This window comes from Pipistrellus kuhlii, unplaced genomic scaffold (genome assembly GCF_014108245.1).
Source record: "Pipistrellus kuhlii isolate mPipKuh1 unplaced genomic scaffold, mPipKuh1.p scaffold_m20_p_143, whole genome shotgun sequence".
NCBI classification, from domain to species: Eukaryota; Metazoa; Chordata; class Mammalia; order Chiroptera; family Vespertilionidae; genus Pipistrellus; species Pipistrellus kuhlii.
In genome coordinates, this window is record NW_023425453.1 from 180001 (window position 1) to 202701 (window position 22701).

The 22701-nt window shown below is 62.7% G+C and overlaps 1 protein-coding gene across 2 annotated transcripts in view; it reads left to right on the forward strand.

Moving 5' to 3' along the window:
- Nucleotides 1-19305, forward strand: part of LOC118718762 (cell migration inducing hyaluronidase 1) — a 63416-nt gene extending 44111 nt beyond the window's left edge. For both annotated transcript variants that reach the window (XM_045581613.1, XM_045581614.1), the window contains 9 exons: nt 2415-2595; nt 5919-6134; nt 7194-7408; nt 9826-10011; nt 12491-12695; nt 13151-13237; nt 14466-14623; nt 17761-17861; nt 19133-19305. In XM_045581613.1, coding sequence (XP_045437569.1) covers nt 2415-2595; nt 5919-6134; nt 7194-7408; nt 9826-10011; nt 12491-12695; nt 13151-13237; nt 14466-14623; nt 17761-17861; nt 19133-19260 — 1477 coding nt within the window. In that variant the 3' untranslated portion in view covers nt 19261-19305. The remainder of the gene's footprint in view (nt 1-2414; nt 2596-5918; nt 6135-7193; nt 7409-9825; nt 10012-12490; nt 12696-13150; nt 13238-14465; nt 14624-17760; nt 17862-19132) is intronic.
- The last annotated feature ends 3396 nt before the right edge of the window (nt 19306-22701 follow it).

The following is a 22701-nucleotide window of genomic DNA, read 5'->3' on the forward strand; positions in this document are numbered from 1 at the left end:
GATCTCAGAGAGGAAGGGAGAGGGAGAGGAGGGAGAGAGAAACATCAGTGGTGAGAGAGAATCACTGACTGGCTGCCTCCTGCACGCCACCTACTGGGGGAGGGAGGGGGAGGCGGGGATCGAGCCTGCAATCTGGGTGTATGCCCTTGACCAGGAATCTACTGAGCAACTCCTGCTAGGGACATGGATATGAATTTTTTTAATATAAATTTTTATTGATTTTAGAGAGGAAGGGGGGGGGGAGAGAGAGAGAGAGAGAGAGAGAGAGAGAGAGAGAGAGAGAGAGAGGGAAACATCCATGAGGAGAGAGAATCATTGATCGGCTGCCTCCTGCACACCCCTACTGGGGTATCCAGTCGGCAACTCGGGCCTGTGCCCTGACTGGGAAATGAACCTGGGACCCTTCAGTCCACAGGACAACGCTCTACTCACTGAGCCACACCTGCTAGGGACATTGATATGAATTTTTTTTTTTTGAAATATAGCTTATTGATTTTTTTTTTACAGAGAGAAAAGGAGAGAGAGAGAGAGAGCTAGAAACATCGATGAGAGAGACACATCCATCAGCTGCCTCCTGCACGCCCCCCGCTGGGGATGTACCCACAACCAAGGTCCATGCCCTTGACCAGAATCGAACCTGGGACCCTTCAGTCCGCAAGGCGTATGGCTCTATCCACTGAGCCACACTGGTCTTGGCACAAATCAGTTTTTTAAAAAAGGAAAGAAAAGCTTTGCGGACAGAACCACAGTCCCGGGGCGAGCAGCCGGGCGCCTCCAGGACTCAGGCTGTTGTAGGACCCAGCCGGCCCAGCCCGGCTCTCCCCCGGGGGTCCGGCTCCCGGGCGGGGCGCCAGCGGCTCCCAGCTGTGAGGCTCGTGGCTCCTCTGGGGCCTGCGGCAGGGCCTCCAGCTGCGCTCAGAGCCGGAACCCAGGCCGTGCAGCTGTCTGGGCCTGGCCGGGGCCTGAAGGGCAGCCGCAGAGCCTGGGAGAGCGGCCGTCCCGGTAATGTGTTCCTTGGACCCGTGCCCGGGCCGCCCCGGCCACGGGACTCACCGTCCTGACGTCCGTGGGCCGCTAGTAAAACAATGGGGAGAGGCCGAGGTCCCCGGGGGAGCCGTGTCTGCTCGGGGGGGCCCGTGTGGTGACGGGGCGGCCGGGTGTGACGATGAACAGTCACGTCCGTGTTCTTGTTCACCGTCCTGCCCTTTCTCTGTCCGCGCGGGAAGGAGGGCCGGGCCAGGGCGGGGATGCCAGGAAAAGCGGAAACACGGGGCCCGGAGCGTGAGCGAGCCGAGGTGGGGGCAGCCGGGAAGCCCCGTGGTGCCTCGTAGGCCCTGGCCGCCCCCCAACCCCCTGCCTAGGAGCCCGAGGCACATGGAGACGGTCTCTGCCCCCTGCCCCCTGCCCCCTGCTGGGATCGAGGCAAAATGTCCCAGTCACGGTCCATCCATCCACCCATCATCCATCCTCCATCATCCACCATCCATCCATCCATCCATCCATCCACCGTCCATCCATCCATCCATCCATCCATCCATCCATCATCCCTCCATTCATCATCCATCATCCATCCATCATCCATCCACCATCCACCCATCCATCCATCCATCATCCCTCCATTCATCATCCATCATCCATCCACCATCCACCCATCCATCCATCTACCGTCCATCCATCCATCCATCCATCATCCCTCCATTCATCATCCATCATCCATCCATCATCCATCCACCATCCACCCATCCATCCATCCATCATCCATCCACCATCCACCCATCCATCCATCCATCCATCATCCATCCATCCATCCATCCATCCATCCATCATCCCTCCATTCATCATCCATCATCTATCCATCATCCATCCATCATCCACCCATCATCCATCCATCATCCATCCACCATCCACCCATCCATCCACCATCCATCCATCATCCATTCATCACCCATCCATCCATCATCATCCATCCATCATCCATCCACCATCCACCCATCCATCCATCCATCATCCATCCATCCATCCATCCATCATCCCTCCATTCATTATCCATCACCCATCCATCATCCACCCATCATCCACCCATCATCCATCCATCATCCATCCACCATCCATCCACCATCCACCATCCATCCATCATCCATTCATCACCCATCCATCCATCCATCATCCATTCATCCCCCATCCATCCATCCCCCTTCCATCCATCCCCCATCCATCCATCCCCCATCCAGCCATCACAATTTGACTCTATCTCCCTGAATGTGTGTGTCCCGTGAGCGAACCAAGGAGCCAGCCGTGTGCTGTGCAGGGGGAGCTGCAGGGGGCGGGAGGAGGAGGAGGAGGAGGGTGGGGGGTGGGGGGTCAGGCCTGGTTTGTCTGGACCGCCCCTGACGCTGCCCCACCGGGCCCCGCAGGGACTTCCCCATCCGGGGGATCCAGCTCTACGACGGCCCCATCAACGTGCAGAACTGCACCTTCCGCAAGTTTGCCGCCCTGGAGGGCCGGCACACCAGCGCGCTGGCCTTCCGCCTCAACAACGCCTGGCAGAGCTGCCCGCACAACAACGTCAGCAACATCACCTTCGAGGACGTGCCGGTGAGCGGGGCCTGGGCGGGGACCCCCTGGGGGAGCCTCGCGCTGGGTGCAGGCCTGTGAGTCCCGTGGCTGGGCCCCCGAGATGGCACAGCTACTGTACGTTTACTTAACCTTTTATTTTTTTCATTAAATCATCATCTGTGTACATATTTTAACATGCCCCCCCCCCTCTCCCATACGTACCCTCCCTCCCCAGAGCTTTGTGTCCACTGGTTGTACTTATATGCATGTAGACAAGTCCTTCGGTTGATCTATTATCTCCCCTATTTTTATTATTTTTATTTTTTTTAATATATTTTATTGATTTTTTTTTTCACAGAGAGGAAAGGAGAGGGAGAGAGAGCTAGAAACATCGATGAGAGAGAAACATCGACCAGCTGCCTCCTGCACGCCCCCCACTGGGGATGTGCCCGCCACCAAGGTCCATGCCCTTGACCGGAATCGAACCCGGGACCTTTCAGTCTGCAGACCGACGCTCTATCCACTGAGCCACACTGGTCTCGGCTTACTTAACTTATGAAACACACGGAGTGGCCAGATGATGATGATGATGATCTCTGGACGCATAAACACCCGGCCACTCTGTGTCTATCCTATAGAATAAAAGGCTCATGTGCACATGGTCCCCTCGACCAGGAGTTCGACCAGCAGGCAGGCCGGCCAACCGCCCACGTCTCCTCTCCCTGGCCAGGCTGGCCGGACCCCACCCATGCACGAATGCATGCACCAGAGTGGCCAGATTATTAGGTGTTTAGAGATCATAATAATCTGGCACTTAGTGTACATCCTATAGAGTAAAAGGCTAATATGCACATGGTCCCCTCGACCAGGAGTCCGACCAGTAGGCAGGTGAGCCCACCGCCCATGTCCCCTCCCCCTGGCCAGGCTGGCCGGACCCCACCCATGCATGAATTCATGCACCGGGCCTCTAATATATATCCACACACTAAATGGCCAGATTATTATGTGTCCAGAGATCATAATAACATACCCACTCAGTGTATATTTTTATTGATTTCAAAGAGGAAGGGAAAGAGAGGCAGACACAATCCATGAGGAGAGAGGATCCCAGATCGGCTGCCTCCTGCAGGCTCCCCCCTGGGGATGGAGCCGCAAACTGGGCCTGTGCCCTGACCGGGAATCGAACCCGGACCTCCTGGTTCCCAGGTTGCCGCTGTCCACTGAGCCACGCCGGCCGGGCGGCGCAGTTCATTGACAAACCTGCCGAGTCTGAGGGATCTCTGCTGAGGCTGCTGCCTTCAGTCCCGCCTGAGAGCAGACAGACGCCCCGGAGAGGCTGTGCTGAGTCACACGGGGCGGGCGCCCCGGGGACTGGGCAGGGCCGGCCCCCTGGGGCGGCGTTCTGTCTGGTGGTGGATAATTTCCCAGGCCTCTCCTCCCCGCCTCCCCCCGCCCCTCCGCGCCTGCCTGCCGCTGCCTGCCGGCCCCTGGGGCCTGCCAAGGGGAACGGGGTCAGGCTGGAGTGAGCCAAGTCCTCTGCTCAGGCTGCTCAGCGGCCGGTCATGGCAATCTCCCCGGCCGCCCGCCCTCCTGGTGCACAGCCCCTCCTCCTGCAAACACTCCCGCCGCCTCCGCCTCATGCACACACACGCTCTCACATACACACACACGCACACACACACACACCCTCCTCCTGCAAACACTCCCGCCGCCTCCGCCTCATGCACACACACGCTCTCACATACACACACACACACTCACACACCCCCCCTCCTCCTGCAAACACTCCCGCCGCCCCCGCCTCATGCACACACATGCTCTCACATACACACACACGCACACACACACACACCCTCCTCCTGCAAACATTCCCGCCGCCTCTGCCTCATGCACACACACGCTCTCACATACACACACACGCACACACACACACCCCCTCCTCCTGCAAACACTCCCGCCGCCCCCGCCTCATGCACACACACGCTCTCACATACACACACACGCACACACACACACACCCTCCTCCTGCAAACACTCCCGCCGCCCCACACACACGCTCTCACATACACACACACGCACACACACACACACAAACACACTCCTCCTGCAAACATTCCCGCCGCCTCCGCCTCATGCACACACACGCTCTCACACTGACACGCTCTCACATACACACACACGCACACACACACACACCCTCCTCCTGCAAACATTCCTGCCGCCTCCGCCTCAGTCACACACACGCTCACACACTGACACACGCTCTCACACACACACCACACACACACACACACACACACTCACACACACACACACACACACACCACACACACACACACACACTCACACACACGGACACACGCACACACCACACACACCCTCCTCCTGCAAACATTCCCGCCGCCTCCGCCTCAGTCACACACACGCTCACACACTGACACACGCTCTCACACACACACACACGCACACACACACACTGAGCGGCCAGATGATGATGATCTCTGAACGCATAATAACTAGGCCATTCCGTGTCTGTCCTATAGAATAAAAGGCTCATATGCAAATGGTCCCCTCGACCAGGAGTTCGACCAGCAGGCAGGCCGGCCAACCGCCCACGTCCCCTCCCCCTGGCCAGGCTGGCTGGACCCCACCCATGCACAAATTTGTGCACCGTATATACATATACGTGTTTGAGGCCATTGCACAATATTCATGTGAGAACAGGCCTTCCTCCCCTGGCTTCACTGGCAGCCGCCCGGGAGCCGGCACCTCCTCACTCTGCCCGCGGCACCTCTCCAGGAGCTCCCTCCACCCCCTGCTTCCCCTCAGCAGGCTTCGCTCCGCTCCACACCTGCCTATGCAAACTCACCTCCATCTTTGTTGGTTGAATTTGCATACTCACTCTGATTGGCTGTGGGCGTAGTAGAGTGATGGTTCATTTGCATTTGCATGTTTCTCTTTTGTTAGATAAGAGTTATATATACACTGAGTGGCCAGAGTATTATGTGTTCAGAGATCCTCATCATCTGGCCACTCCGTGTACACACACACACACACACACACACACACATGCATGCACACATGAACGCCCATGTCCCTGCCCAGCTCTGCAGCCTTGCGAGTGGGGACCAGCACCCGCACGCCCCCCAGAGCAGTCAGCCCCCCCCCCCATGAGCAGAGGCCAAGGGCTGGGCTGGGTGTGGGGGCTGCGGTGTGATGAGGTCTGTGAGGTCAGCAGGGGGTCTCCCCCTCTCCCCTCGGTGCCTCTGGTTGGCCCGCTGCGGTGTCAGTGGAAATGGGAGCCTCTGGCCCCGCCCCCTCACCCCTGACCCCGGGCCCCGGGCCCCGCCCGCTCCGCGCAGATCACGTCCCGGGTGTTCTTCGGGGAGCCGGGGCCCTGGTTCAACCAGCTGGACATGGACGGCGACAAGACGTCGGTGTTCCACGACGTGGACGGCTCGGTGTCCGAGTACCCCGGCTCCTACCTCACCAAGGCCGACAACTGGCTGCTGCGGCACCCCGACTGCATCGACGTGCCCGACTGGCGGGGCGCCGTCTGCAGCGGGCGCTACGCACAGGTGGGCACCCGGGGGCGCCGCGGGGCACACGGGGGCACACAGGCACACACGGGGGGGCACACAGGCACACACAGGGGGCACACAGGCACACACACGGGGGCACACAGGCACACACGGGGGGGCACACAGGCACACACAGGGGGGCACACAGGCACACACGGGGGGACACAGGCACACACAGGGGGCACACGGGGGGACACACAGGGGGCACACAGGCACACACAGGGGGGCACACGGGGGGACACACAGGCACACACAGGGGGGCACACAGGCACACACAGGGGGGCACACAGGCACACACAGGGGGACACACAGGCACACACACGGGGGCACACAGGCACACACAGGGGGGCACACAGGCACACACAGGGGGGCACACAGGCACACACAGGGGGCACACACAGGGGGAACACACAGGGGGAACACACGGGGGGCACACAGGGGGACACACAGGGGGCACACACAGGGGGCACATACAGGGGGCACACAGGCACACACAGGCACACAGGGGGGGCACACAGGGGGGAACACACACATGGGGGGGTGGGCACGCGCTAGCACACTGGGGCCGCTTACACCTGGGCAAGCATACAGATGCCACTGCACACTGGGCTCTGGGCCAGGCTGAGGACACAGGGTCCTCGCCTGCCTTCCTTCCTTCCTTCCTTCCTCCTTTTCCTCCTCACCCAGGGCATGTTTGTTTGCTTTTAAACATATTTGTATGGACTTCAGAGGGGAAGGGAGAAGGAGAGAGAGAATCATTAAGGGTGAGAAGGAATCCTGGATCGGCTGCCTCCTGCCCGCCCCCCACTGGGGATGGAGCCCGCTCGAACCCTGGCCTCCTGGGTCCTAGGTGGAAGCTCAGCCACGGGGCCACGGCGGCCGGGCCACACGGCCCCTTTTGAGGGTGCACAAGGCGTGGGGCGGCGTGGGCTGCGTGCAGGGGGACCCCTTGCTTGGCCTCCCTCCTCCGGTCCGCGGAGCGGGGCTGCGGGCAGAGGCTCGGCAGACGCCCCGGAGTGACCGCCCTGCGCTGCGCTTCCTTCCCGGGGCGAGAAGATGTACATCCAGGCCCAGAAGACCAGCAGCAACCTGCGCATGAAGATCGTCAAGAACGACTTCCCCGAGCACCCGCTCCTCCTGGAGGGGGCGCTCACCAGGAGCACCCACTACCAGCAGTACCAGCCGGTGGTCACCCTGCGCAAGGGCTACACCATCCACTGGGACCGCACGGCGCCCGCCGAGCTCACCATCTGGCTCATCAACTTCAACAAGTGGGTGGGGCCCTGGCCCGGGGTGCAGGGAGATGGACAGAGCCCCTGGGGGTGGGGGCTCTGGAAGCCACGCCCCTGCAGGGCCGCAGCCTGGCTATGCCCCCTGCAGGGCCTCAGGCAGCCACGCCCCCTGCAGGGCCTCAGAAGCCACGCCCCCTGCAGGGCCTCAGGCAGCCACGCCCCCTGCAGGGCCTCAGAAGCCACGCCCCCTGCAGGGCCTCAGACAGCCACGCCCCCTGCAGGGCCTCAGAAGCCACGCCCCCTGCAGGGCCTCAAGCAGCCACGCCCCCTGCAGGGCCTCAGAAGCCACGCCCCCTGCAGGGCCTCAGAAGCCACGCCCCCTGCAGGGCCTCAGAAGCCACGCCCCCTGCAGGGCCTCAAGCAGCCACGCCCCCTGCAGGGCCTCAGAAGCCACGCCCCCTACAGGGCCGCAGAAGCCACGCCCCCTGCAGGGCCTCAGCCTGGCTATGCCCCCTGCAGGGCCTCAGAAGCCACGCCCCCTGCAGGGCCTCAGCCTGGCTATGCCCCCTGCAGGGCCTCAGAAGCCACGCCCCCTCCAGGGCCTCAGCCTGGCTATGCCCCCTGCAGGGCCTCAGAAGCCACGCCCCCTGCAGGGCCTCAGTCAGCCATGCCCCATGCAGGCCCTCAGAAGTCACGCCCCCTCCAGGGCCTCAGACAGCCACGCCCCCTGTATGCCCTCAGAAGCCACGCCCCCTGCAGGGTCTCAGGCAGCCACACCCCCTGCGGCATCGAGGCCACGCCCCCTGTAGGGCCTCAACCTGGCCACGCCCCCTGCAGGGCCTCAGGCAGCCACGCCCCCTGTAGGCCCTCAGACAGCCACGCCCCCTGTAGGCCCTCAGACAGCCACGCCCCCTGCAGGGGAGCACCTGGGGCTGCTGTCACCAGCAGTTCAGGCCCAGCTGCGGGGAGAGGCCAGACCTCAGGCCAGAACCCCAGTCCCTTTGTCTGGGAGGTGGGGTCAGTGACACCCCCAGGGTGCAGGAGGGCCAGGGAGGTCACGTGGGACAGGCTCTTTGCCAGGACCCCGTGCCTGGCCAGGACGTCACGTTTCACACGGAGGGAAAGGGGTTCTGTGGGCCGCCCCGGGGCCAACTGGGGGGGTCGGGATGGGGCTTTGGGGGTGTGTTTGCGTCTGAGCATCTTCTCCGCAGCATCCCTGTGAGGCAGGCACTCACCGGAAGCGGGAAAGGGGCCCCAAAGGCATGCCCTGGCCCTGCAGTCAGGCTGGGCAGGGAAGGCGGGACCCAGGGCCTCCCCGTGGACGGACAGACACCGCGTGGGGAGAGGGTCCTTCCAGCCGGACATAGAACCTGGAGACACCCAGGGTAAGGTGACCGGACGTCCCGCTTTGGGCGGAAGAGTTCTGATTTTTAACAATTTGTACGACGTCGCGCAGCAAAAAATCGGGCCTTTTAAAAAAAAAAAAATATATATATATATATTTTATTGATTTTTTACAGAGAGGAAGAGAGAGGGATAGAGTTAGAAACATCGATGAGAGAGAATCATCCACTAGCTGCCTCTTGCACGCCCCCTACTGGGGATGTGCCTGCAACCAAGGTCCATGCCCTTGACTGGCATCGAACCCGGGACCTTTCAGTCCGCAGGCCGACGCTCTATCCACTGAGCTAAACCCAGTTTTGGCAAATCGAGACTTTTTTATTTTATTTTTTAAAATAATATTTTATTGATTTTTTTACAGAGAGGAAGAGAGAGGGATAGAGAGGTCGAAATGTTGATGCAAAAGAGTCATTGATCAGCTGCCTCTTGCACGCCCCTACTGGGGATGCGCCCGCAACCAAGGTCCATGCCCTTGACCGGAATCGAACCTGGGACCCTTGAATCCGCAGACCGACGCTCTATCCACTGAGCCACACCGGTTTTGGCAAATCGGGACTTTTTGTTTTTTAATTAATTATTTATTTATTTATTTTTTAAATATATTTTATTGATTTTTTTACCGAGAGGAAGGGAGAGAGATAGAGAGTTAGAAACATCGATGAGAGAGAATCATCGATCAGCTGCCTCTTGCACACCCCCTACCAGGGATGTGCCCACAACCAAGGTCCATGCCCTTGACCGGAATCGAACCCGGGACCCTTGGATCCGCAGACCGACGCTCTATCCACTGAGCCACACCGGTTTCGGCAAACCGGGACTTTTTTAAAAACGCCGCGGGACGCGGGACACGAATTGTTCAAGATCGGGACTGTCCCGCCAACAGCGGGACGTCTGGTCACCTTCACCCGAGGGGCCCTGTGTGTGTGGTCCTCCCCTCTCCTGGGACTCAGTCCTGACAGCAGCAACGCTCCCCCAAACCCCCAGCCCCACCCCCAGAAAGGGGGGGCCCCAGAGGTGCCCCAGGCCGGCCCTACCTCTGCCTCCCCCGTTGCCAGGGGCGACTGGATCCGCGTGGGGCTCTGCTACCCGCGGGGCACCACCTTCTCCATCCTCTCGGACGTGCACAACCGCCTGCGGAAGCAGACCACCAAGACGGGCACCTTCGCCCGCACCCTGCAGATGGAGAAGCTGGAGCAGAGCGTGCCCGGCCGCAGCCACTACTTCTGGGACGAGGCCTCGGGGTGAGGAGCCTGCGGGGCGGGGCGGGGCGGGGCCTGGGACTGCAGGTGGGGGTGGGGGGGCCGGACCCTGGGTTCCAAATAAGGCCACCGGAGGCTGATGATTGATTTTAAAAAAAGCAGCCGAGACCGGTGTGGCTCAATGGATAGAGCATCGGCTTGGGGACTGAAGGGTCCCGGGTTCAATTCCGGTCAAGGGCATGGACCTTGGTTGCGGGCATATCCCCAGTAGGGGGTGTGCAAGAGGCAGCTGATCGATGACTCTCTCTCATCGATGTTTCTGGCTCTCTATCTCTCTCCCTTCCTCTCTGTACAAAATAAATAAAAATATATATATATAAAAAGCAAACAAACAAACAAACAAAAAAACAAGCAGGCAAGGATTTATTGAAAAACCGGCCAGGACGGCCGCCAGAGCACCACACGCAGGGGGAGTCCACACGACTGCACTGCTCCAGGGTAGGCAGTCCTTTTAAAGGCCTACACCACAGGAATTTCCCTTTGTTCTAAATTCTAAATTCCCCGTCACATCCTGCTGGACGTTGGAAGGTGGCCCTCTCTCGCGATAGCAGGCAGTATGGAAGCAGAGCTCAGCGGTTAGTCTCTAAAGGTTTTCTACAGCTTCTACCCCTGAAGCTACCGAGTCTGTGGGAACCCATCTCCTGTGGTCCTGGCCCACAGGCACCGGAAAACTGCCTCAGCCTCCAGGTCTCCACCTGGGGAAGCTGAGGTCAATATCCTGTGTTTAATCAGGCGCAGGCGGAGCCAGACTAGAAGGGTGAAGATTCAAACAGCAGTCTTCACCAAAGTATGGTTGCTACCACCTTTCAGGGACCTCCCGGGGCCTGGCCAGCGGGTGCGGTCAGTGGGGGGGGGGGTGGTCAGGGGGTCCTCTCCTAGGGCCCCTCCGTTCTGCAGCTCCTGGGTCCGTCCACGCGTCTGTGGAGGGCGAGACGGCTGTGTCCGAAGCAGGTTCCAGTTCATGGAGGGGAGAGAGGAGGGGAGGCGAGGGGGCTCCTGGTCCCGCCCCCTATGCAGACAGCCCAGCACCCCGAGGACAACGCCAGTGCCTCGCCACTGGAGGGCGCTGTGCACGGCTGGGCCTGGGAGCGAGGGAGGCACAGTGCTTTCTGGAAGCCTTTTTCTGTTGCATTTATTCAGTTATTTTGTCTCACACACACACACACACACACACACACACACACACACTAGAGGCCCGTTGCAGGAAGATTCCTGGAGTAGGGCCTCCTGCTGCTGTCTCCTCCGTCCGCCTGCTTCCCTCCCTTCTCCACAGCTTCGCTCCCTCTGCAGCGCTTCACCTGTTTCTACGCCGTCTTCACTCTTTGCTCTGGCCTGGGGACATGCAAATTGACTGCCCTCTTGGACGGGTTAGTTTGCATACTTGCCCTGATTGGCTGCTGGGCCTGGCTTGTGGGTGTGGCAAAGGCACAGTCAATTTGCATGTTTCTTTTGTTGTTTTTCTTAAATATATTTTATTGATTTTTGTACAGAGAGGAAGGGAGAGAGAGAGAGAGTTAGAAACATCAATGAGAGAGAAACATCAATCAGCTGCCTCTTACACCCCCCCCCACTGGAGATATGCCCGCAACCAAGGTACATGCCCTTGACCGGAATCGAACCCGAGACCCTTCAGTCCCCAAGCCGACGCTCTATCCACTGAGCCACACCGGTCCCAGCTGCATGTTTCTTTTTTTATTAGGATGCTAGAGGCCCGGTGCATAACATTCATGTTCAGGGTGGGAGAGGGGGGGTGTCCCTCAGCCCACCCTGCACCCTCTCCCATCTGGGACATCCCTCTCACCATCCAGGACTGCTGGCTCCCAACTGCTCCCTTCCTGATGGCCCCTAACTGCTTCTGCCTGCCAGCCTGATCACCCCCTAACTGCTGCCCTGCCAGCCTGATTGCTCCTAACTGCCCTCCCCTGCAGGCCTGAGTCCCCTCAACTGCCCAACCCCAGCTGATGGATGTTTCTCTCTCATCAATGTTTCTAACTCTCTATCCCTCTCCCTTCCTCTCTGTAAAAAAATCAATAAAATAGCTGAAACCGGTTTGGCTCAGTGGATGGAGCGTCGGACTGTGGACTGGAAGGTCCCGGGTTCGATTCCGGTCAGGGGCATGTACCTTGGTTGATGGCACATCCCCAGTGGGGGGTGTGCAGGAGGCAGCAGGTTGACGTTTCTCTCTCATCGACGTTTCTAACTCTCTCTCTCCCTCTCAGTTCCTCTCTGTGTAAAATCAATAAAAATATTTTTTTAAAAATCAATAAAATATATTTAAATAATTTTTTTTTTTTAAAGTAAACAGGCTGAAAGGGAGGGGGCTCCAGATTCCACAGCCAAGGTCGCCCGCCCTTGCGTGGAGTCAGCTGTGTCCCCGCAGGAGTACGTGTCCTGGCCGGGGGCCCGGCCCCAGGTGGATCTGATCCCTTCCTTGTTTTCCCTCCCACCACCCCCCGCGCAGCCTGCTGTTCCTGAAGCTCACTGCGCAGAACGAGCGGGAGCGGTTCGCCTTCTGCTCCGTCAAAGGCTGCGAGCGGATCAAGGTCAAGGCCCTGCTGCCCAGGAACGCGGGCGTGAGCGACTGCTCGGCCACCGCCTACCCCCGCTTCGCGGAGCGGGCGGCCGTGGACGTGCCCATGCCCCGGAAGCTGGCGGGGGCGCAGCTGGTGAGCGCGCGGCCGGCGGGCGGCAGGCCTGCCCTCGGCCTCCGCCTTGGCCTTGGCCTTGGCCTTGGCCTTGGCCGGGCGCCTGAGGGCAGGGGAGGGGAGGGGAGGCCAGGGCCGCGGCCACCCCCTGGCCCACACTGACTCCTGGGAGCTAACCCCTACCCCCCGCCCCCGCCCCTCGGCCTTGGCCTTGGCCTGGCCGGGCTCCCGGGGGCAGGGGAGGGGAGGGGAGGCCAGGGCCATGGCCACCCCCTGGCCCACACTGACTCCTGGGAGCTAACCCCTACCCCCCGCCCCCACCCCTCGGCCTCGGCCTTGGCCTGGACGGGCTCCCGGGGGGAGGGGAGGGGAGGGGGACAGGGGAGGCCAAGACCATGACCACTCCGTGGCCCACACCACACGGACTCCTGGGAGCCAATCCCCTCCCCCCCCCCCCGGGGCTGTTTGTCTGCCAGAGGACAAAGGACCACTTCTTGGAGGTGAAGCTGGAAAGTTCCAAGCAGCGTTACTTCCACCTCCACAGCGACCTCGCGTACATCGAGGTGGGTGACCCCTCGGGGGGCGGGCGGGGGGGGCTTCTGTGGGCTGCTGGCCTCACCCGCTGGCACGGGGGTCCCGCCCTCCCCGCTCAGCCCCGGAGGCCGCGGGGCCAAAGGGACAGTGTTGGGCCCCGGGCAGGTGTGGCGCGGTGGTTAGCGCCTTGGCCTGCAGACCGAGGAGGCGGCCCGGGTTCCATTCCAGTCAGGGGCCCTGGTTGGGGCGTGTGCAGGAGGCAGCCCGCTGCTGTCTCTCTCTCACGTCCGTGTTTCTGTCTCTCCCTTTCCCTGCCACACTCTCTAAAAGTCAATGGGAAAATGTCCTCAGGAAGGACGGAAAAGAATAAATAAAACAAAATAAAAAATAAAGTGGGAGGGTGGTCCTTTGGGAGGCAGAGGAGGAGGGGGGAGGAGGAGGAGGGGGGAAGGGAAGGGGGAGGAGGAGGGGGAGGAGGAGGAGAAGGAGGAGGAGAAGTGGGGGAGGAGGCTGAGGAGGAGGAAGAGATGGAGGAGGAGGAAGGAGGAGGAGGGGGAGGGGGAGGGAAAGGAGGGGGAGGGGGAGGAGGAGGGGGAGGACGGGAGAAGGAGGAGAAGGGGGGAGGAGGCTGAGGAGGAGGAAGAGATGGTGGAGGAGGAGGAGGGTGAGGAGGAGGAGGAAGAGGGAGGAGGAAGAGGAGGAGGAGGAGGGTGAGGAGGACGAGGAGGGGGAAGAGGAGGAGGAGGGGGAGGAGGAGGGGGAGGAGGGGGGAGGAGGAGGAGGAGGAAGGGGAGGAGGAGGGGGAGGAGGAGGAAGAGGGAGGAGGAAGAGGAGATGGAGGAGGAGGAGGAGGAGGAGGAAGAGGAGGAGGAGGGGTGGAGGAGCAGGGGGAGGAGGGGGATGGGGAGGAGGAGGGGAAGGAAGAGAAGGGGGAGGGGGAGGGGGAGGAGGAGGGGAAGGAAGAGGAGGGGGAGGGGGAGGGGGAGGAGGAGGAGGAGGGGATGGAGGAGAGGAGGATGCCAGCGGGCCATCTGCTCTGAGCAGCTCCCGGGCCCCTGTGTGCGGTCCCCGTGGGGCCCGGGCGGGGAGGAGGAGGAGGAGGAGGAGATGGAGGAGGAGGAGGAGGAGGAGGGGAAGGAGAGGAGGATGCCAGCAGGCCGTCTGCTCTGAGCAGCTCCGGGGCCCCTGTGTGCGGTCCCCGTGGGGCCGGGCGGGAGGCCTCCCTCACCCCCCCCCCCCCCCCCCCGGTCCCCGCAGGTGGACGGCAGGCGGCTCCCGGGCCTGGAGGAGGGCGTCCAGGTGGTGGCGGTCGACGGCAGCCAGGGCCGCGTGCTGAGCCACGCCAGCTTCCGGAGCGCCGTGCTGCAGGGCATCCCCTGGCAGCTCTTCAACCACGTGGCGGCCATCCCGGACAGGTGAGGGCCGGCCCCGACCCTCGCACCCGGGACCGCGGGCCCGGCCGCCCGCTGCCCGGGGAGCAGCGGGCGGCCTGCCCTGGCCCTCGGCCCGCGTCCCCGGGTGATCTCATCACTCCCACTCCGCTAATGCGATCCACATGCCCCTGGCTTCGGGGCCTCACCAGCTGGGCCTTCGCCCCAAAGGCGGCTCGGAGGCGCCCCCTGCAGGCCTCCTGTGGAATGGAACGCTCAGCATTTTTAAAATATATTTTTTATTGATTTTTTTTTTTAGAGAGAGGAAGGGAGAGGGATAGAGAGTTAGAAACATCGATGAGACAGAAACATCCATCAGCCGCCTCCTGCACACCCCCCACTGGGGATGTGCCCGCAACCAAGATATTATACATGCCCTTGACCGGAATCGAACCCAGGACCCCTTCAGTCTTCAGGCTGATGCACTATCCACTGAGCCACACCGGCTTCGGCATAATGCTCAGCATTTTAAAAAATATATATATTTGTATTTATTTCAGAAAGGAAAGGAGAGGGGGAGGGAGAGGGAGAGGGAGAGGGAGAGGAAGAGAGAGAAACATCCATGAGGAGAGAGGATCATGGATCGACTGCCTCCTGCACGCCCCCCACTGGGGATGGAGCCCAGAACCCAGGTCTGTGCCCTGACCGGGAATCGAACCCTGACCTCCTGGGTCATGGGTCAACGCTCAACCGCTGAGCCATGCCGGCCGGAACTGACTTTTTTATAAAATATATATTTTATTGATTTTTTACAGAGAGGAAGGGAGAGGGAGAGTTAGAAACATGGACAAGAGAGAAACTTCCATAGCTGCCTCCTGCACACCCCCCACTGGGGATGTGCCCTCAACCAAGGTCCATGCCCTTGACTGGAATCGAACCCGGGACCCTTCAGTCCGCAGGCCGACGCTCTATCCCACATGTGTCAAACACAAGGCCCGCGGGCCAAATCCGTCCCGCCAGGCCTTGCAATGTGGCCCGCACCGCGCTGTCATCACTGCACTCCGCTGCGTTTCCATCACAATGACAGTTTATGACTGTTCAGTAAACCATTCGGCCCGCGATTTAGGCTGGATTTTAGATTTTGGCCCCTTCTCTGATTGAGTTCGACACCCCTACTCTATCCACTGAGCAACACTACCCGGGCCTGGCTTTTTTTCAATCCCCCAAACCAGCCGGTTTTCCTGGGTGACATCATCACGCCATCCAGAGCTAGGCCAAGTCTGCATGACGTCGACTCTCTTTCCATGGCCACTGCTCGGGGCAGCCCCGTGTGTGTGTGTGTACCCTCCCTCCCGGGGCCACTACTGCCCCAGGCTCAGCTGCTCACACCTGGAGCATCAAGGGTGGGCCAAAGCCGGTGTGGCTCAGTGGATAGAGCGTCGGCCTGCGGACTGAAGGGTCCCGGGTTCGATTCCCGGTCAAGGGCATGGACCTTGGTGGCGGGCACATCCCCAGTGTGGGGTGTGCGGGAGGCAGCTGATCGATGTCTCTCCCTCATCGATGTTTCTCACTCTCTCCCCCCCTTCCTCTCTGTGAAAAATCAATTTAAAAAAAAATTTTTTTTTTTTAAAGGATGAGCTGCTTGGCACCCCGAGGGCCCGGCCGTGCCAACAGGTGCAGGGCAGAGGCCCATGCCAGGCTGAGGGGCCGCGTGTGCCCGCCGCCAAGGGCTGGGGGCCACGAGCGCCCTGCCCCCCGCGGTCCTGAGCCTGGAGCTGACCCCGACCCCCCTCCGGAGGGCCTGGGGGTACCCCCGGCAGGAAGTCTCAGCCCGGCTCCGGGGCCAGGAGCGTGCTGTCGTGGGCACATTGGGATGACGGGGACACGGCCCGCTGGGCCCAGGGCCCTAGGCCGACGGCTGGGGTGTGTTTGCGATGCTCGCCCTCGCCCAGCGCCCCCCACCGACAGCCCCTGGCTCCCCGCCCGGCCTCCTGCAGCCCCCACCCCCGCCGTGCCCCCGCCCAGCCCGTGGCCCGCCCAGCACTGGCCGCTGCTGCCCGCTGGGCCGGGGCCGGGGCGGGGCGGGGCGGGCGGCCGGTGCCAGGATCCAGGCACATTTTCCAGTCTGGCCTGCGGTCTGCGCCTCCCGGGCCCCTCTGGGCCACTGCCCGTTTCTATTCCCGGGGATCGGCTCACTTCCTCCGTGTGGGCAGCCCGTCTGCCACCGGGCGGCCGCTGGCCGGGCACCGGGGCCTGGACACGGCTCCGGCCGGCTGGGGGTCGGGGGGTGGCCTCCTGCTCACACATGTAGTCGCCACATGCCTCAGTTTCCCCGTTTGGGAAGCAGAGGAGTCAGACTGGTTACGGGACGGTAAAGGGAGGTGGCAGGTTCATTCCCTGTCGCTCAGACTCTCCTCAAACCTGTGTGCCTGCCGGCCCTGACCCCACACAATGCAGAACATTCCAGTGGGGGAATATTGCCAGTGCTGCCCCTGGTGGTGCCTGCTGGTATGGACCCTGGCTCAGTGCTGCCCCCGGTGGCACCTGCTGGTACTGGCCCCGGCTCAGTGCTGCCCCCGGTGGCACCCACTGGTACTGGCCCCGGCTCAGCACTGCCCCAAGTGGACTGGCCCTGGCTCAGTGCTGCCCTCGGTGGCCCCTGCTGGTACTGACCCTGACTCAGTGCTGCCCCCGGTGGCACCCACTGGTACTGGCCCCGGCTCAGCACTGCCCCAAGTGGACTGGCCCTGGCTCAGTGCTGCCCTCGGTGGCCCCTGCTGGTACTGACCCTGGCTCAGTGCTGCCCCCGGTGGCACCTGCTGGTACTGACCCTGACTCAGTGCTGCCCCCGGTGGCACACGCTGGTACTGACCCGGGCTCAGTGCTGCCCCTGGTGGCACCCGCTGGTACCTGCCCTCTCCTCCATGGGGACAGATGTACGGCAGGGAGCAGAGTCCTGGGTGCCAGGTGTGTGTGTGTCGGGGTGTGTGTGTGTGTGTGTGTGTGTGTGTGTGTGTCCAGGACCTGGGCCGCCTCCTGGGATGGGGCAGTCAGGGCAGCGTGCAGGAAGGGCGGTCCTGCCCCCGCTGCTGGCCGGGCCTCAGGCACTGCGACCTCGGCCCCCCCCCCCACGCCCTGCTCCGCACTGCTCCCCACGCGCTCACCGGCCCTCTCCCCCGCAGCTCCATCGTCCTCATGGCGTCCAAGGGGAGGTACGCGGCCAGAGGCCCCTGGACGCGCGTGCTGGAGAAGCTCGGGGCGGACAAGGGGCTCAGGCTGAAAGGTGAGGGGCTGGGACGGGCTCTGGGGGTCCCGATGCCCGGGGCGCAGGCGCTCCTGCCGGCCGAGACCAGCTCCCCGTCCCCCAAAACCGGCACGGCCTCTGATTCCAGTTGGGGAATGACGCCTGCCGTGGCAGTGCTGCCCCCTGTGGTGCCCGCTGGTACTGGCCTTGGTTCAGTGCTGCCCCCAGTGGCGCCCACTGGTACTGGCCCAGGCTCAGTGCTGCCCCCAGTGGAAGCTGCTGGTACTGACACCGGCTCAGTGCTGCCCCCTGGTACTGGCCCCAGCTCAGTGCTGCCCCCAGTGGAACCTGCTGGTACTGACCCCAGCTCAGTGCTGCTCCTGCTGGTACTGACCCCGGCTCAGTGCTGCCCCTGGTACTGGCCCCAGCTCAGTGCTGTCCCAGGAGGCACCCTCTGGTACTGGCCCCGGCTCAGTGCTGCCCCCTGTGGCACCCTCTGGTACTGGCCCTGGCTCTGCTGCCAAGGTCACCCCTTCCTTCCGTGCTGCAGCCTGGCACAGCCCACTGGGGGGCGGGAGGGGTTGGCCAGTAGAAACACCAGCGTGACAGTGAACAAGGGCACGCTGTGCTGAGGGTCCCCAGGGCCGAGCGGAGGTAGGAAACTGCAGACACCTGTGAGGACATCGCCGTAGTTACACGTTCAACCTAGCGCCTCACCTCACGATTTCTTAAAAATATATTTACTGGGTTTTTTTTACAGAGAGAGTTAGAAACATCGATGAGAGGGAAACACCCATCAGCTGCCTCCTGCACACCACCCCCCCCCCACTGGGATGTGCCTGCAACCAAGGTCCATGCCCCTGATCGGAATCGAACCCGGGACCCTTCAGTCCGCAGGCCGACGCTCTATCCACTGGGCCACACCGGTTTCGGCCACTCTGTGTATTTTTATTGATGTCAGAGAGGGAGAGGGAGAGAAACATCAATGATGAGAGATTCCTGGATCGGCTGCCTCCTGCAGCCAATGGTCTCCCCCCCCCACCCAACCCCCTGGCCTGTCCCAATCAGCCCCCAATGCCCGCCGGGCCGAGGGACAACCCCCACCACCGGTGTATGAATTTGCGCACGGCCTTTAGTTTCCATACAAGACGGAGACACCGGGAACGAGACGGCTACGTCTGCCGAGACCCGTGCCCTCAGACACACTGCCGTGGGCAGTCCCGGGGACACGGGGTGGGGGGCTGGGAGGGGTGCGGGGCTGTGGTCCCTGCCTGCAGCGCCTGCTGACGTGCCGCCTCGCTCCTCTGCAGAGAGAATGGTCTTCGTCGGCTTCAAGGGCAGCTTCCGGCCGGCCTGGGTGGCCCTGGACACCTCGGACCAGCAGGCCAAGGTCTTCCAGGCGGTGCCCATCCCCGTGGTGAGGAAGAAGATGCTGTGAGGGAGGGACGCCGAGACCCGGCGCCTCCGCCCGCCCGCCCGCCCGCCCGCCCCCGTCTGCCTGCAGCCCGGGCAGCGCTGGCCGGCGGACACCTGGGCGCTGCTCTCCCATCGTGCCTCTCGGGGGGCCTGGCTGGCTGGCAGCAGGGACGTGGACGAGTGCCGGGTCCCCCCCGAGCTCCCAGCACATACATTAGGGGGGGAGGTGGAGGCTGAGGGGCCCAGGTCTCAGGGGAGCCTTGATCCTGTAAGCATGGGCCTTCTCGGGTGAGGAGCAGGGACGGACCCAGCTCTGGAGGCGGACCGGCTGCCCTGGGGGCAGGGGGGCCAGCTTTTCCTGTTGCACCTGGAACCAGGAGCTGCAGCGAGCCCCACGACGCCGAGGGGGCCCTCAGGGGTGGGGCTGGCCGCCTGGCAGGCCAGGCTGTCAGGGACACGTGCCCGCAGGGAACCCAGAGCCTGACAGCGGGACCAGAGCCAGTTCCCGGGCAGGGAACGATCCTCCCTGCTCGGGTAAGCCAGGAGGACTTCCTGGAGGCGGCGGCACCGGGCCTGGAGGCCGGACAGGCAGCCTCCGTCCCCTTTGCTCACACCACCTGCCGCACCGCGTGTTCGATTCCAGTGACTGTTGGTGCTGCCCGTTCCACGGCCCCCGGACGTTCTCGGGGAACCCCCCCCGCCCCCCGCCCGGCTCGGGGGGCTGGGGCTGGGGGCCTGCAGCTCCTGCGGTCCTCTCCCTCCCACCTGGGCCCCGGAGGCGGCCGGAGCCCCGTGAGGGGAAACTGCCTGTGGTGGGAGCTGGTGCCGCTCCGGGCACGTGGCCTCGCCGTGAACGGCCGCCCGCCCTTCCCCAGCCACGCCCTCCGCCCTCCGCCTGGCCCGGCCGTGCCCGCTGCCAGAGGCGGGCCCGCCGAGCAGGACGCGGGCTGCGGGGGGCGCCGGCCGGGCCCCGTCCCCGGGAAGGGCGCCCGCGACCTCGGGTCCTCCTGCCTGTAGTTCCCCCTTCGGCTCTTCCCACTCCTCGGGAGGGCCTCACGCTGCGAACCGCGCGGGCGGGGACCAGTCACCCCGGGAAGACTCTACTGGAGGATCCTCAGCCGTCGCCGCGCCCACGCGTGTTCTCCGCCGGGAGCCGCGCCCACGCGTGTTCTCCGCCGGGAGCCGTGTCCACGCGTGTTCTCCGCCGGGAGCCGCGCCCACGCGTGTCCTCCGCCGGGAGCCCGCGCCCACGCGTGTTCTCCGCCGGGAGCCCGTGCCCACGCGTGTTCTCCGCCGGGAGCCGCGAACACGCGTGTTCTCCGCCGGGAGCCCGCGCCCACGCGTGTTCTCCGCCGGGAGCCCGTGCCCACGCGTGTTCTCCGCCGGGAGCCCGCGCCCACGCGTGTTCGCCGGGAGCCCGAGCCCACGCGTGTTCTCCGCCGGGAGCCCGCGCCCACACGTGTTCTCCCTGCTGCCGGGAAAACTGGCCCGTTCCCTCTGCGCGTGAGCATCCCCGTGAGCCAGGCTTCGGGGGAACACGCCTCCGACACGCGTGTCCTCCGCCTGTTGCCGAGACGGCTGGCCCCTGTCGGGAAGGCGCGGTGTAGTGTGCTTTGTACGTAAATGTCTCGTCAGGACAAAGACCTGTTCTCTATTTATTTATTGTCTGTGCACTCGGAGCAATCCTTGCCGGAGGAACCAAGAACTGTCGTCCGTGTTGTGGGCCTGAACGTGCCCCTGTCCCTGCGCATCAGCTGGCCTCAGCGCACGGCTCTGGGGGGGAAACCTCGCTGTACCCTAGTAAACGCTCAAGGGGCCATCCTGTCTGCTGGTTGTCTTCCTTTAAAACTGCGTCTCAGAGCCCTGGCTGGTGTGGCTCAGTGGGTAGAGCGTCGGCCTGCAGCCTGAAGGGTCCCGGGTTTATTTCCGGTCAAGGGCACGTACCCAGGTTGTGGGCCCCACGCCCAGTGTGGGGCGTGCAGGAGGCAGCCGGACCATGACGCTCTCATCACGGATGTTTCTCTCTCCCCCCCTCTCCCTTCCTCTCTGATTAAAAAATAATAAATTTAAAAAAAATAAACCGGGGCTCATAGCTGAGAAAAATAAGGCCGGCCAAATGCCCTCTGGGTCTGCTTTCACTTCCAAGAACTATACCAGCTATTTTCAACCTTTTGTTATTATTTTTTAAAATATTTTTTTGGTTGATTTCAGAGAGGGAGGGAGGAACAGCCGTGATGATAAGAGAATCACCGATCCGCTGCCTCCTGCCCGCCCCACGCTGGGATGGAGCCTGCAACCCGGGCCTGTGCCCTGACCGGGAATCGAACCCTGACCTGCTGGTTCCTAGGCTGATGGCTAAAATTCGGAGGCACACCACACTGTGTTCTGCCGCTCTGACAACAGGAAAGCTGTCCTGACTCATCCCGCCGGCTGCCCGGCTCACTCAGGGCCTGGCTCTGCCGCGGCCGGGCACCGTGACCTTGCAGGAAACGCCCACCTCCCCTGAGCCCCCGCTGGCTTGGGCGGGAGATGGGGGTAACCTAGCGCCCTCGGCCTGGGGTCGCTATGACAACGAAGTAAACGAACCCCTGCAGCCGGCCGCCAGCAGCGGAGATCAAAGAGCCGGAGGAAGAGGCAGGCAGGCCAGAGGTCGGTGGCCCCGCCAGCAGCTGGGCATTCCACTCGGGCAGGCAGAGCAGGTGGGCGCCCGCGGCGGGCTCTGCTGCCCCCTAGTGGACACCCGCTCCATTTCCAAGTGCCCTCGGACGGGAGGCCCTGGCCTGAGGCTGAAGGCCTCAGAGGGGCCTCTCGGCCCGCAGGGCGCCTCCTGCGTGGCTCTCACTCACGCCCTCCTCCCCCCGAGGACACGGCGGGCACGTCCCCCTCATTCTCAGCTGTGAGCCCCCGTTCCCGTGGTCCGTGGTCTCCATCCTGCAGGGCCCGGAGCGGGGGCGGCAGGGCCAGCGCCCCCCACCCCGAGCACACTGAGCGGGAGGGACCAGCTCCAGGGAGACCGACACTGCGGCACCCCCCCCACGCCCAGACACACGCACACACACCCCAGGCCCTGCGACGCCAACACACACACACACACCCCCCAGGCCCTGCGACGCCAACACACACACACACACCCACACACAACCCCCAGGCCCTGTGACGCCCACACACACACACACACACACCCCAGGCCCTGCAACGCCAACACACACACACCCCAGGCCCTGCAACGCTAACACACACCCCCCCCAGGCCCTGCGACGCCAACACGCGCACACACACACACACACACACACACACCCCAGGCCCTGTGACGCCCACACACACACACACACACACACACAACCCCCAGGCCCTGTGACGCCCACACACACGCACACACCCCCCAGGCCCTGCGACGCCAACACACACACACACACACACACACAACCCCCAGGCCCTGCGACGCCCACACACACACACACAC